Raw genomic sequence first — 15060 nt, 5'->3', positions numbered from 1 at the left:
TTACCTAGTTCCTGGTTCATTCTCTCACATTGACCATTACTTTGGGGATGATAACTGGAAGATAAACTGACAGAGATGCCCAACCTATTTATAAAAGCAGACCAGACCTGAGATATGAATTGAGGACCATGATCAGAAACTATATCCTCAGGAATACCAAAGGCTTGAAAAACATCATTAAATAGACTATCTGCAGCTTCAAATGCAGAAGGTAATTTAGCGAAGGGGATGAACTTAAAGCCACATGAAAAACGATCTACAACTGTCATGATAACTGTATTACCCAAGGATAAGGGAAGATCCGTGACAAAATCGACCACCAAGTTGGACCAAGGTCGAGCTGGAACAGGTAAGGGTACTAATTTACCGGCAGGTAGAGTACGGGGAGTCTTACTTTGAGCGCAAATAGTGCAAGATGAAACAAATTCATGGATATCAGAGCGCATAGTTTCCCACCAAAACCGACCCTCTAATAATTGATGGGTGCGAGTTTCACCAGGATGCCCAGAAGATAGGGAAGTGTGAGCCCATGTAATTAATCTACCTCTACACTGAATTGGTACATATGTTTTGTCTGGCTGACATTCTGCAGGAGGGGGTGTGGTCTCATTGATCTGATTGATCTCCTACGAGATCTCCCACCTGATCGGAGCCAGGACTATCTCAGGTTTCAGAATGGAGGTGGGTTCTGAAATAGCTGAATTATTCTCATCATAAATATGTAAAAGGGCATCAGCTTTGGTGTTTCTGGATCCTGGTCGGTAGGTAACAGTAAAATTAAATCAGGTGAAGAATAAGGACCACCTTGCCTGTCATGAGTTCATACACTTCATGGATTTGAAAAATTCCAAATTCCTGTGGTCAGTAATGACAACAAAGGGGTGCAAAGCACCCTCCAACCAATGACGGCATTCATCTAGGGCTAATTTTATGGCCAAGAACGCCATAATTTTGTTCAGCTGGTGTGAGTTTGTGAGAAAACCTAGATTGGGATGATCGAAAACAAGCTGAAACAAACGTGAAACAAAAAACAAAACACGAGCTCTGACGGTGGTAGGTGGCATGTTGGTAAAGTATAACGACATCTGGAGCAAAAAAACTCTACACAGATCAGGGGTGCCGTCATATTTATCCGGTTTGCTCAACTAAAAAACAGCTGCTGTCGGAGCCGGATAAGCTAAGCTTGCCGGGGGCTGGCTAGCGTGAGCTAAGCTAGCCGGGGAGGCTACGCTTAGCTGGGCTAGCTGGGAGTGTTGTTCGGTTTGCTGGGCGGTGAGAGAGCTAACAGAACGAGTGAGACCCTCGAACAGCTGGCTATGCTGCCCGAGCATTCTCCTCTGGTTATCTACAACCTGCTGTAAGTCCTTAAACTCAGCCATCTCTATTGTCGGCGAGGTATTATGTAACGCCAGACAGATAGGATAGACGCTTGCCGAGTAAAAGGTAAAGACAGCACTCACACTGAAAGCAGGAGACGTAGTACAGAAAACAGTCCAAGTTTCGAAGCCAGGAAGACAGTCCGATAGTTCAATAAATCCGATAAGGGCAAAGACAAAAGGCAAAATCCGTAATGCAGAAAAATGGGTCATAACAAAAAGGCAGACAGAAAAAAGTTGGGAAAAACAGTCGACAATACCTGGCAAAGAACAGACGCTGACTGAAGCCTATATATACAAAACTAGAATTACAATGAAGAGTAACACAATTGGGTGAAGGTGAGTGGCTGACGGTGACGTCATAACCATTGGGTTCCTGGGAAATGGAGTTTGGGAGTGTGAAAGGAGAGTCTATAGACGTGACAGTCCAGCGCTCTAAAATGTCGCAGGCAGGCAAAGTGGAACTTGGAGCAGCGCGCATAACCTCTGTCTTCCAAAAAAAAAAAAAAACGTTTTAATAAAAAAGTTCATACAAGTATAGTAAAATTTATGTTAACAAACTTACTAAAGCCAACAAATGTAATTGATAATTAATCAACAGAAATCAGGCAAAATGCGCTGCGCCACTCTCTCTCCCTCTCGCTCTCTCTCCTCTCTCTCTTTTTTTATTTAACTCAGTTCAGTTAAATAAAAATAAGCAAGGACCTGTAAGTTCATCAAATATTGTCAAATATAAAGGATAGTTTGAGGTTTTGGTGAGCTGTTTTCATGATTTGAAACTGAAACTAACTGAAACTTTTATTATTCTGCGCAGAAAGCCTGTGATTGTTTTAAATGAGTTTTATTTTATTAATCAAATTATATATATATATATATATATATATATATATATATATATATATATATATATATATATATATATATATAAATAATTTGATTAATAAAATAATATATATATATATATATATATATATATATATATATATATATATATATTCCCCATGATTCCCATGTTCTTAGTTTATTGATATAAATTTGATAATCTTGTATCATTTAACTTTACTGTCATGTCTGGTGCTGAAAGCACACCTGTGTCTCCCACACTCAGCTCTACCTGTGGTAACCAAGCTTCCAACTACAATACCCAGAATGCACTCCTGATCACATGAAAGACCACATGACACCTCCAGGAAGTCCTGAGTACTGATTACCCCTCAGTATAAATAGACCATGTTCACGCTCACTCGTCGCTGAGTAATTGTTTGGTTCTTCCTGCATTACAAAGCGTTTCTCTAGCCCTCTATTGTTATTCCGTGTTGATGATCCTGTTTTCGTGTTTTTCCGACTTTGATTTATGCCTACGCCTGTGATTGGATTTCCGTGTATGACCTGGACTGTTTATCGTTTGTGGATTACTGCCTGCTCTGTGATACCCCCTTGCCTGTGTATGAACTTTGGACTGTCTCTCGTTTATGGTATGGTTCCCCTACGTTATATATCTCTGCTATTGTATCTGCTCATATGTATACCAACTGGTTCTTTTAATAAAGCCTTTAATTTGTATCCGCACAAGTCTCATCCTTGTCTGGCCCTGACATTTACTTTCACTGCTATTATTATTTTCTTCATAAGACATAAATTCTTTACTTTTTATGTTAATTTTTATGATCAGTTTTTACATAAACAAAAAACAGAATAAAGAATAAAATAACTCTACTCTTCCCTAAGCTGCTGGTTTATCTTCACAGCGTGAGGCGCAGTCAGTCTCCTATACGCTCTTTAAATAGGAATGAACAAAAGTCAGCGGGCAGCTGCTCTTAAAGGGGATGAATACAGACACACTGATTGGTTTATTTCATGTTACGCCCAAAACACACCCACGAATAATTGAGGGAATTAAAACACGTCTTTTGCGCCATTGGAGCTGCGCAAGGCATATTTTTTGCGCCCTCGCGATACCAAAGACAGAGGACTCGCCCAGAAATCCAGCTGAGCAAAGCGCAATTACCAAGTGAGCTGTAGATCGTTAAAAAAGGGGCCTGTGTCTTCTGCATTTAGGACCTTTAAACCACAGTGATAACAGCCACTCCTCTTTGTTTACAGCGTAACCACAGAGACAAACTGAGACACAAATAAACACAGGCAAGAAAAGGTCCCAGAAGGCATTCCCTAGTTGCTGGCAGAGCTTTTGCTCTCCTTCTCTCTCTCTCTCTCTCTCTCTCTCCTTTCCCCTTCAGCTCCACACCCTGCTCTAATAGATTCCATAGGACATATTTACCTGACCTTTGATTTTTCACTATAACCTCTTTTAACTAAATATTGTTTAGGACACATTACACCTAAATGTCTATACCCTGGTCTAAAATTTGTACTGACCCTTTCAAAAAAAAAAAAATCAAAACTTCTGTAAATATGAATATATTAAGCTGATGTTTCTGATTTTGGGGGTCTGGGTCTCGTGAGACTTATGTAAAGCTGCTTTGTGACAAAATCAGTTGTAAAAAGCCCTATAAAAATAAATTTGATTTGAAAGGTCCAGAATGAGTGATACAGTCTGATTTTTAGAGAGGTGCTGCTCTTCTCCACTCTCCTCTCTGCTCCCACATACAAACACACACATGCACACACACAGAGTGTGAGACAGGATTAAGTCAAAACCCAAGGGTTTACAAAACAGAGAACATGCAGATTTGCATAAATAGAGGTTCAGTCATATATTGTCAATTTTAAAACAGTTTAACAGGATGAAGTTGTGCTTCATCCAAGACTTAATTGCTGTAATGTAGTTTTCTAGGTTGTTGATAGATTGAATCCTGATGTTTTGTACCACACACACTCACACTTGGCCCTAATTTAGCAATCTGTAGGCGAGTCATCAGCTGCACACTGAAGAGCATCATGACACGCCTTGCACAATCGGATATGATAGGACCTTTGGGCTTTTTAGCCTTTCACCTGCAGTGTATTTTATAGAAGGTGGGATGAGACTAAAGCAAATGGGTAAAGACAGATGGGCATTGGAGTAGAGTCTGTATCAGTGCTGTGAAAAGGTATTTGCACCCTGTTACGTCCTAGATGTTGTTTATTTATTTTGGAATTTATTTTCTAAGTACTAAGTAGCTTTTGTTTTTGTATGTGTTGTAGTGCTACTGCCCTCTGTTGCTCTCTCTCTCTCTCTCTCTCTCTCTCTCAAGCTCTTAGGTGAAACCTTCGGTGGGAACATGTCTTCTGATCATTGTGGCCATATGACCCAAGAATACAAAAGGATCTTAATTTCCACTGTGGGGTGGCATCGGTCAACAATATAGCGCACTTTGCACAAGGAGAAGCTGTATGGGAGAGTGATGTGAAAGAAGCCTTTTCTGCAAGCACACCACAAACAGCATGTGCTGTATTGTTGACCGATGCATAGTGACACCATCTGCAGCAAGATGATGCTGCAGCTCTTTGGAGGTGGCCTGTGGATTGTCCTTGACTGTTCTCACCATTCTTCTTCTCTGCCTTTCTGATATTTTTCTTGGCCTGCCACTTCTGGGCTTAACAAGAACTGTCCCTGTGGTCTTTCATTTCCTTACTATGTTCCTCACAGTGGAAACTGACAGGTTAAATCTCTGAGACAACTTTTTGTATCCTTCCCCTGAACAACTATGTTGAACAATCTTTGTTTTTAGATCATTTGAGAGTTGTTTTGATGAGCCCATGATGCCACTCTTCAGAGGAGATTCAAATAGAAGAACAAATTGCAGTTGGCCACCCTAAATTCTTAAACCTTTCCTCATGACTGGATACACCTGGCTATGAAGTTCAAAGCTCAATGAGGTTACCAAACCAATTTTGTGCTTCAGTAAGTCAGTAAAAAGTAGTTAGGAGTATTCAAATCAATAAAATGATAAGGGTTTTGGTTTAATGCATATTGCACATTTTCTGTTTGTACAATAAACCTAATTTCAATCCTGAAATATTACTGTGTCCATCAGTTATTAGATATATCAAACTGAATCTTTAAATCTTCACAATAGGGCCCTAAGTGTATATTCATGTTCATGGCGGCGAGTAACACAAAAGTAACGCAATTGATACTTTTACTGGTAACTATGTAGCGGCTCAGTGGTTTAATACCTGGTGCTAATTGAGATGTTGAAATATTTTTAATTGGGCGCCAGTTATTAAATTAATTTAATTAGATTAATTAATTAATTAATTAATTAATCAAATTAATTAATAACACAAGACATCTCAGGGTGTGGTTTCTACAGGTGACAGAAATTTTCATAACCAAGTTATCCAGAAAAACACACTGAAATGACAGGTTTTGTAAAATAAAAGTATTTATTAAATCACACATATATGAGTAAATAATTCATTAAAAAGTCATAAATGTAGCCATTAGATATCAAATCATAGTGTAGAATAATAAATGAGAAATAAAAGAACAAACACGTTATAATGCTGACATGAAAGGAATAAAGATTAATAGAACTATTAAGTGAATATTTCTAAATAAGGGTCTAAATGTAATGAGGTCAAACTAATCAAATGAGAACACTAAAATAAGTAGATAAGTAAGATATTTTACGGCCTACAAAGATCATCCCTTTCGCCAAATAACTAAAAATTAATCTATGCTACGAAGAGAGTTAAGAACAATAACCAAACTAGACTTGACCAACCAAAACACCAATTGCTGAGAGAAATACCCAAACTGCCTTACTCTGAGACGTCTACAAAGGGGGGTCCCCATCGGTTCGGTCCGCTGTTTAAACCTCTTGTTCGGCTGACATCCTGCACCCCTAGAAGGTCCGGTGTGGACCCATCCGCAGGGTAAAGATGGTGCTCTGTGGGCCAGCGGCGCACCTGGACGACACCCGCTTCTAGTCTCTGCACAGGGAAGGCCTTCCCTGGAGCTGGCTCGGCTGGCGTACCCTCTCGGTGATCCGTCGGTTGGTCTAGTTGGTTTACTGAACTATATTAACTATCTTGGCAAGCAGGAGAACTCTGTAGATCATAAAATAGCCTAGTTATTTAAACTAGGATAGCTAATATTAATATACTTGAAGATTAAATGCACTAGTCTAAGAAAACTAACTTAAGATGACTACACTAATAGTATATCCTTTCTCCATCTCTGGGCTCCCTAACCTCTCTCCTCTAACTGTTTTCCTCAACTCATCTTCTTCCACTCCTTCTCTAACTCCAACTGCTTCTCCTCCAACTCCTCCGAACTGAACTGGAAACTCTAAACTGGAAAACTGAACTGTGTCTGCCCAGTTTTACTATTAGTCTCTGTGGCCTGTTTGGCCCCTGAGCTATGATTGGCCCTGTGGCCCAAATGTCTGTGTTTTGATTGGTCTAGGAGCAATTTCAAACTTTGGTGGGGATTCACAAAGGGCCATAAACCCCCCCTCGCTCACATGGTCAGCATGCTTCAGCATTTTTCTAATAGATCAAACCAAAAGAAAACTCAATTAAACAGTGGATCAAAATACATTTTTCAGCATATCAGTTTGTGAGGATAAATTCAGGAAACAAACAATCTTACAATTGAATCACAATAAATGTAATATATATATATATTGCCCACAAACATGTAATATTCAAGATAATCTTAGAAATACAACGATGGATGGTACTCTGTCAGAAAGAGATCAAGAGTCATGTTATTATTTAAACCCAATTAAATCACTTAAAAGATAATACATGGTTAAACCACTGATAACCAAATAAAGCTAAATTATCAAATGCTAATTAAACCTTGTTGATTCAGACTTGAATGTGTAGGAGAATTCAATCAGGACACATCCAAACACATATACCATATACCAGACACATATACCATTATTTAGTAAACATTCTATAAAACACCTTTTTTATATAGTCAATATATATGTATTTTAAGCAAAATCTTCTGAGTGAGAAATTCCTCCCCTTTGCTGAGTTTAGATAAGCGGTTGGCATCGGAATTTACGATGGTGGGGGAAGGAGCTCTTTCTGCACCCCACAGAATTTGAGCCTGCAATGTTGAAAATGGAATCCCAAGCTTAGAACATTTCTCTTAATTTCATTAATCTTATTTCTAAGTGATTGCAGAAATAACTAGGCACAAACCCCTAAATTGGTACAACATTTGGTGAATTAACAATTTCCAAGGCATTAATTAAGTTTTGACACTCTCTTAAGTCTGCAGTCCCGTCCTAGTGATGGTGTTGCAAATGTTCCAAATGTTTACATTAACTCCGAGGTTTATGACTTGGAGGAATGTAAACAGAATTTTACCCTAAACTCGCATTTAGGGCTCTTGAGCGAGGCTGAGTGAAGAAATAGTCAGTAAATGTCATTTTGAAATTTAAGGTTGTTTGAAAAAAAGATTACTCCAAGGTTTTTTTAGAGTGTTCTGGGTTCGAAGTTTCCTTATATGCCGTAAAGTGGGGGTAGTGTGTGTGTCTGTGTGTAAGCAATGAAGAAATCCTCTGGTTAATCCACTACAACTAGTTACTTTTATAGTGTAGTAACTACTATTTTTTTGGAGAAGTAACTAGTAACTATAACTAATTACTTTTTCAAAGTAACGTGCCCAACACTGTTTTTGACTGCCATGTATTTGTTTTGCCTGGTCCTTCTGTTTAAAATATAAAAATATATTTTTCCACTTTTGCATCCAAAACTTGTGTTGGTCCATTTATTTATGTTGCAACCCTTAGAACCCCTAGAGTCGTAACACCCTTTACAATTTTTTTTTTATTTCCGGCCATCAGTTTGTGATCTTAAGCCCAGGCAAGCTTGGGTTCTGCAGGACAATGATTTAAAGCACACCAATTCTGTAAAGAAGAGTGGATCAAATCTCCTCCTTAGAGATGCGAAAGACTCGTTACCAGTTATCACAAACACTTGATCACAGTTGTTGCTGCCAAGGGTGGCAAACACATTTTCAAACTAATTTTTACATTTACACAGGTTATATTTGACTGATATTAAATTGTGTTAGTTCATGTAAAAAGTTAATCTTAATCTGAAAAGTGAATCTATAATTAATCTATAAAATCTAAATCTGAAAAGTACATATATCTTAATTCTGTACTTAAAAAATATCTGTTGTTTTGCAAATATAGATTCTCTCAGAATTATCACAGGGGCAATATGTTACAGATTATTGAATTGGCTGAGTTGGTTACTTTTTCTGGTTAAATAATTACATTTTCTATTGTGGGTAAGTGAAAATAAACAGAATGGACACTCTCAGAATGCAGAGCAACCATCAAAAAGAAAAGCTGTGGCCCCCTGAGATTTAGTGCTACACTAATGAGGTTTGGCAACTAATAAAACCAGTGCAAACAAAATCCGAAGAACGCACCGCTATTTTACACCAGCACTGCAACTCTGTGTGCTGAGCTTAAATGTTTCCTATGGTCGCATTAACACTGACCCTTAGTACTCAGCAGACGCCCGGCAGTGCTAATGCTTCCAGCAGGATATTATTCCTCTGGCGCACACTGCCTCTGCTAAACTTTAGATATTAACCCTATACACTGACAGTGACATAATCAGTAAAGAACAGCTCAACTTAAACTGTTTACTTGTGGAATCAGAGCAAAATAATAAGCATGAGTTATAATCATCTGGACACAGAAAAGATAGCAAAGGCTTTTATATGCTAATTCCAGTGACAGTGTAGCCCAGTGAAAAGGTCACAACAACAATAATTGGAATATACAACAATGTTAACTCCTTATACTCAACTGTCATGTTTTTGCATCACTGCATAAAATACACTCTGACCCTTTAGTTTTCTCACACACGAACAGATACATTAAATCTATTTTTATAAGCACATAAGTAAGGATTTTTCAGAATGGGCTGTCCAATTAATCCTTTAATAAGGTTTTGGCCATCCTAAGCTCAGCCTTTTTAATGCAATCCTCTTCCACTATTAAAGATTCAGACATGTAAACAGTTTGGGTCAGGAAAAGCTGATTTCTGCTTTCTCTCAGCTCACCACCACCTTCAATCTCCTCGAAAATATGTACTAAAAACACAGCTGACATCGAAAACAACCTAAATTAATGTTCCCACACAGATAAAAACAGCCTATAGCATCTATAACATCACATCTATAGCAGGTGGTGCATATAAAAAAATATTTAACTTACATTTGAATAATGATGAATGTGCTGCAACGTTACATGACAAATAGTAAAAACCCTGAAATACAGTTAGGCTCTTCATGATTTGGGCTCTGCATGTCACCACATTGAATTAGAAATAAGCTTCTTTACTTTTAAAAACAGGGTTGCTTTTGCAGTATGTTTTGGATCATTGTCAGTCTGTAACTGTAAAGCACTGTCAAATTAATATTGCTGAATTAGTTTGAATCAGAGCAGAAAATAAATAGCTGTACATGCCAGAATTCTTCTGTTACATCTTCGATAAACACTAATGACCCAGTGCCATTGGAAGTCATGCATCAAATCCCACCACCATGTTTTGCAGAGGATGTGGTGTTCTTGTATCAATCTGTTCCAAGCCTTCTCCATACTTTCTTTTTCCCATCATTCTGGTACAGGTTTATCTTAGTTTCATCTGTCCAAAGAACGCTGTTGCAGAACTGAACTAGCTTCTTTAGATGTAGTCCAATCTGACCTTTCTATTAATGAACCCTCTGTATTTGTTCTCATGAAGTCCTTCCTTTATGGTAGACAGAGATATTGATATACAAACTTCCGTTCTTCACTTAGGGGTGTGTTGTGAGGGAGATTTTCTTCAAGCTCACCCCTGAGCTTTTTTTCCCCAGAATGTACCAAACTGTTGATTTCACCACTCATAACAATTCAGCTATTTCTCTGATGGGTTTCTTCTTTTTGCAGACTAAAGAGGGACTGTTTCATTTCCATTAAGAAACAACAGCTTCCAAATGCAAATGTCACACCTGAAATAAATTCAAGACATTTTACCAGCTTAACTGATGATACATTATTAAGGGAATTGCCCATGGATCCCTTAAAAGAGCTTTTGAGTTCATTTGTCCAATCACTTTTTAGAGCCCCTGAAATAAGTAGGCTTTGTAGACAAATGGTTGCAGTTCACTAGTTCAACCCCTTAGATTAAACCTGAAAGTTTACACTTCAATACCATCTCATTTATTTAATTTCAACAAAACATCCAACAGTAGAACTTACTCTATCTAACCTGCACAGCCACATAATTCTGCTATCAGCTCAGAATAAAAGTTAATATCATAGTAAACATGCTCCAATCCTGCTGATGCTGGCTGCATCATTGCTATTCCTACCTAACACTGTTGATCCAACTACAGTGTTTGTTGGCGTTACACAAACATGGCTGAATTCTGTTAGCGAGCATTAAGTCGAGAGCTTGAGAGGACTAAAGACATAATACATAATATCAAACGGAAGGACTTACCCTGTTATCAAAACTCGCTTATTAATCCAGCTCCGAATACAGGTAGTATCACCAGTTAGCCATAGGGGTTAAATTGCTACTGTAGGAGTCATGAGTCCTCAGCCCAAAATGTATTATGCAATCCCCGTTAACAAGTACTTGTTTAAATTATATTTAGCCAGAAGTAAAATGTATTTTACAAAAGCTTATGGATATTTAGCAGAGCCAATCACTTATTATTTATGTTTCTTTACATAAATAATGTTTTTCATTGGGTTGCCATCATATTCAAAGGAACATTATTTGATATAGTTGGTTTAACTAGATTTTCACATTGCATAATACATTTTAGTTGGGGTGTAACTGAGTATAGTAGTCCTGAGATGGGTATGTCATCATTTCCTATGTTAAGCATGGCAAGTTCTTGGCAGTATCTTCTTGTTTTCTGCAAGATACTGAAAGCATCCATGACTCTCACAACAATCTAAAAAGGCTTGTGGAACAAAGTGTGCCGCATGCTAACTTCAGCACTCTTCCTGTTAATGATAAAAGTAACCTTTGATTGTTATTGAGTCGAGGAAGTTAGAACAAAAAAAAAACCCTGAAAATTCACTGGAGATAATTTGGTAAAAAAAAAAAAAATTTGTAGCTTTGTATTTTCTAGTTGTGAAGAAATGATGTCCAAATTTTTAAACAAATGTGTTTTTTTTTAACTAACGTTAAATATCTCTCACTACAGGAATATTGAATCTACAGACACAATTATTCGTATTATTTTCTAACTGTATTCACTGAACTGTTTATGCAGTTTACTGCTAATAGTAGAAATGTTGCTGCTATGTTGGCAGATAAGTATTTTCTAAGTTTATTACAATCCTAATCAAAATCTGAAGACCACTTAAAAAATTGCAAGAATTATTATTTTGTGATATAAGACACCTAGGAAGAGCTTAGTAGAGCATTACAATGCTAAAATGCTAAGTCTTAGTAGAGGATTACAATGTTAAAGAATGAATGAGCACATGAGACAAAAGAATCTAAGCGGCCAATTTATTGAAATCAACAATCTAACTGAAACTGTTCTTCTGCTGATCAAAGGTTTAAGGTCATAGCTCAAAAAAGCCCTAAAAACCCCATCTAAACAGAAGTCAAATGAAGCACTTGGTAATGAGTAGCCCCACCAAACAGACATTTAGACATGCTTGATGCAATTACTCCAGTACAGTATATAGAACCAAAATTTCTACTGAAGTAAAGTAACAAAGTGTTTGTACTTCATTACTTGACACCTGGTCTTGGAATTGTGAATACTTGAAAGACAATTGGAATTGAAATAAAACTTTTGATCAGCTAAAAAAAGCTGTCATTAAATTGACTGATCAAAAGTTTGTCTCTTTTTCCTTTTTTTTCTCTTGTCTCTTTTTTCTAATTGATTTACTGTCATGAAGCTCTACCTAGAACCTTATTTATATACAATATTCTAAAATGCAAATATTTTGAGGGTCTTACAATTTTGATCATAGTGTATATAAACAGTACAGTGCAGTGGCTGACGGAGTGGTGCAGAACCAACAATCTATCTTAAAACATGGATAAAACTTAAGAGATGGTTGTTGACAGATAGCCCCAAGAAAACCAACAAAAACATTAGCTAATGTCAATATATTTTCTAATGTAATAACTGAAAACAATTCAGCACTAGTTAAATGCATTATTTTAATTATAGCAAGCAAAAGTCAAGGTACTATGCAGGTATACAAAGGTACACACATTGAAAATTTACCTGAAAGTACAACGCATTTCTTAAGCTCCTATTATTTTCCCCACAGAGTGTGTGGGAAAATGCAAGAAAGAAAAATACAAATGTATAATATGGTTTCTGGGGTGCTTAAAGCAGTCCTTTGAAGGAAACAGGCAGAGAACTCAGGGTCCACAGTAATTCATTATTAATATTAATATATTGTGTATGTGTGCACAGCAGGAATCCATAAGACTAACATTAAAGGAGAATTGTATGATGATGTATAATCTGTTGGTGTTAAAACAGAATGCATACAGGGCATAATAATCATTAAGCATGCTCAAGCTAAATGCTGGGATTTCATTCACTGCAACTCTAGTTTTCATATGTTTATATAAATATGAATGTTTTAGACTAAACCATGTGTTGCAGTTTTCATCCCACACCCTTATACATCTGATTAAAAAAAAACTGATTAAATAAGTGGAATCAAGTTTCCTCGAATGAAACCTGCAGCACCTTGCAGCCAAGATTATGTAGTCCTGGATTAAAAAATCTTATTAATGCTTCTGGCAATCATTTTTCATGATCCCTGTTTCACATATCCATGGCTATGTGGTTTCTGGATGAATGGCAAGGAATTGCTAGTTTGCTAAATTTTTTCAGCTGCACAGTTGACATTTAGAAACCTCAAATGACTGCTCTGCACACGCTGAGACTTCATACAGTCCTATTTAGCCTCAGGACTGTTGCTGTTCCTCCCTCTATACACATAATATAGTGGCAGTAAGCCTCTGGATTTCTTTTAAAAGACAGAAGTCCTTAAGTTTTACACTGTTTTTCCTGGTGTGAGGTCACTATGTTTATATGATTTCCTGAGTTTGTATGGTAGCTCTTGTTTCTCAGATCAGCTACACATTCTTTTGTCATGTGACTCTTATATCACAGTTTATGACAAGCAGTCAACATAACAGCACCTGTTTTGAATCGCTGCGTATCAAGTCTCAGAGTAAACGACTCTAAAGATAAACACGTGAGCATTAGTCAGTCTGAGCAATGTGTATGATTATTTAGTAGAGTAGTATGATAATTAAATTGCATTTATTTGAATCATAAGCTAAAAAGTATATAAATATGATACAATTACATAGAAAGGTCTTTGTATGTATTTAAAGCCCTGATATGTTTAAGGTTACACTCTTGTGTTTCTCCTGGGACATTTAATCCCTTATGTTCACCACCATAATATTGTAAAAGAAAAAAAAACTAAACAAACATTTCAAAATTTCATAGAGCTAGGTTACTGCAGTTTACCTGAGTGGTTATTTGCTAACCACTCAACAGTCTCTACAGCCTAAAGCCCCTTTTTCCTCTGCATACAGCGCATTATTATGCAGAAGTGTAAGGGAGTAATTTTTTATTATTTTATTAAGCCATTAACCCATGGGAACAATTAAAAAAAGACACTGCACCCACAGATAGCCTTATTTAATAGTTCCCCAATTTTTTTGTTAAGCTTATTAAGATTAACAAACAAATTCATTAAGTGATTTAATGCTCTGTTTTCAAGAAAAAAGGTGATAACTGACACCTGAAAAATGTGATGACTATGTATCAGAAACTTTCTACATGGTCATAGATACACTGCCTAAAGCTTGAGACATTGTTTTACTGTCCCTCTGAAAGGTTTTTTTATTTTATTTTTTTATTTAAGGGGTAAAAGCAGGGTACTGTAAGGCAAAAGGTTTTTTTTAAACTCTAATAGCTATTTCTACTTTGACACATCGCAACACCTGGTTCTTATCACCACTATAGAGAAATCTAATTTAACAATTTTATGTATAATAGATCTTTTTTCTGGTTCTGAACTTGCTGAAAACATGCTTGGACCTAGAAAACATGCTCTACAGCACTGTATCACAATATGTGTACATATCCCATCCTAACAGGACACTTTAAAAATCAGGTTTCCATTTCATTCAGTAAGTCCTCTTTAGAGGTCTGAAGGTCATGGGCAGTAAAAGAAGCCAACATTTCCAACTGAAATCTATTACTGTGGAAACACTTTAGAGTCTATTTGTTGTAGCCTTCCAAAATGTCAGTGCTCTCCCTGGCTACTCACCTTTCCCAAGGCCCCGCGTGGCTGCTCCAAGGCCATGCCGCTGCTGTTGGTGAAAGTGGGTTTGGACATGAAGTTCTGTACTGTGCATTCCTTTGCCCTCTGTTGTGAACTTCTTCAAATGAGCTGCAGCCTGTAGCAGCACAGATAAGTACAGAGAGCCATGAGCTTCCATTTATAGGTTCATACAATCCACAAATAGCTTGCAGCAGACTGCTGGCAGCCGACTGGGCACCCATAACAACACAAATTGCGAGATCACTGGCACTCTTGGGGGAGAACATGCTTAGATATAATAGTGTACATGATTCTGGTGTGAATCCATTGAATTTAATTTATTTTGTGAGAGTTTGTCTTTCAACAATGATGATAATGTGGATCATAAAACAAATATTGTGTACATTTCTTTAAATCATCACGTTTATGTTGGC

General features: G+C 37.2%; 1 protein-coding gene across 4 annotated transcripts in view; it reads right to left on the bottom strand.

Moving 5' to 3' along the window:
* Positions 1-14785, bottom strand: part of LOC103043591 (muscular LMNA-interacting protein) — a 67323-nt gene extending 52538 nt beyond the window's left edge. For all 4 annotated transcript variants that reach the window (XR_453733.4, XM_007239476.3, XM_022686540.2 and 1 more), the window contains exon 1: positions 14633-14785. Coding sequence is in view for 3 of the 4 variants with exons in the window: in XM_007239476.3 (XP_007239538.3) it covers positions 14633-14701 (69 nt within the window). In the remaining variant the exon portion in view is untranslated. The remainder of the gene's footprint in view (positions 1-14632) is intronic.
* Positions 14786-15060: the final 275 nt, after the last annotated feature.

Source organism: Astyanax mexicanus, chromosome 7, assembly GCF_023375975.1.
Source record: "Astyanax mexicanus isolate ESR-SI-001 chromosome 7, AstMex3_surface, whole genome shotgun sequence".
Taxonomy (NCBI): Eukaryota; Metazoa; Chordata; class Actinopteri; order Characiformes; family Acestrorhamphidae; genus Astyanax; species Astyanax mexicanus.
This window is presented reverse-complemented; position numbering and strand designations above follow the sequence as displayed.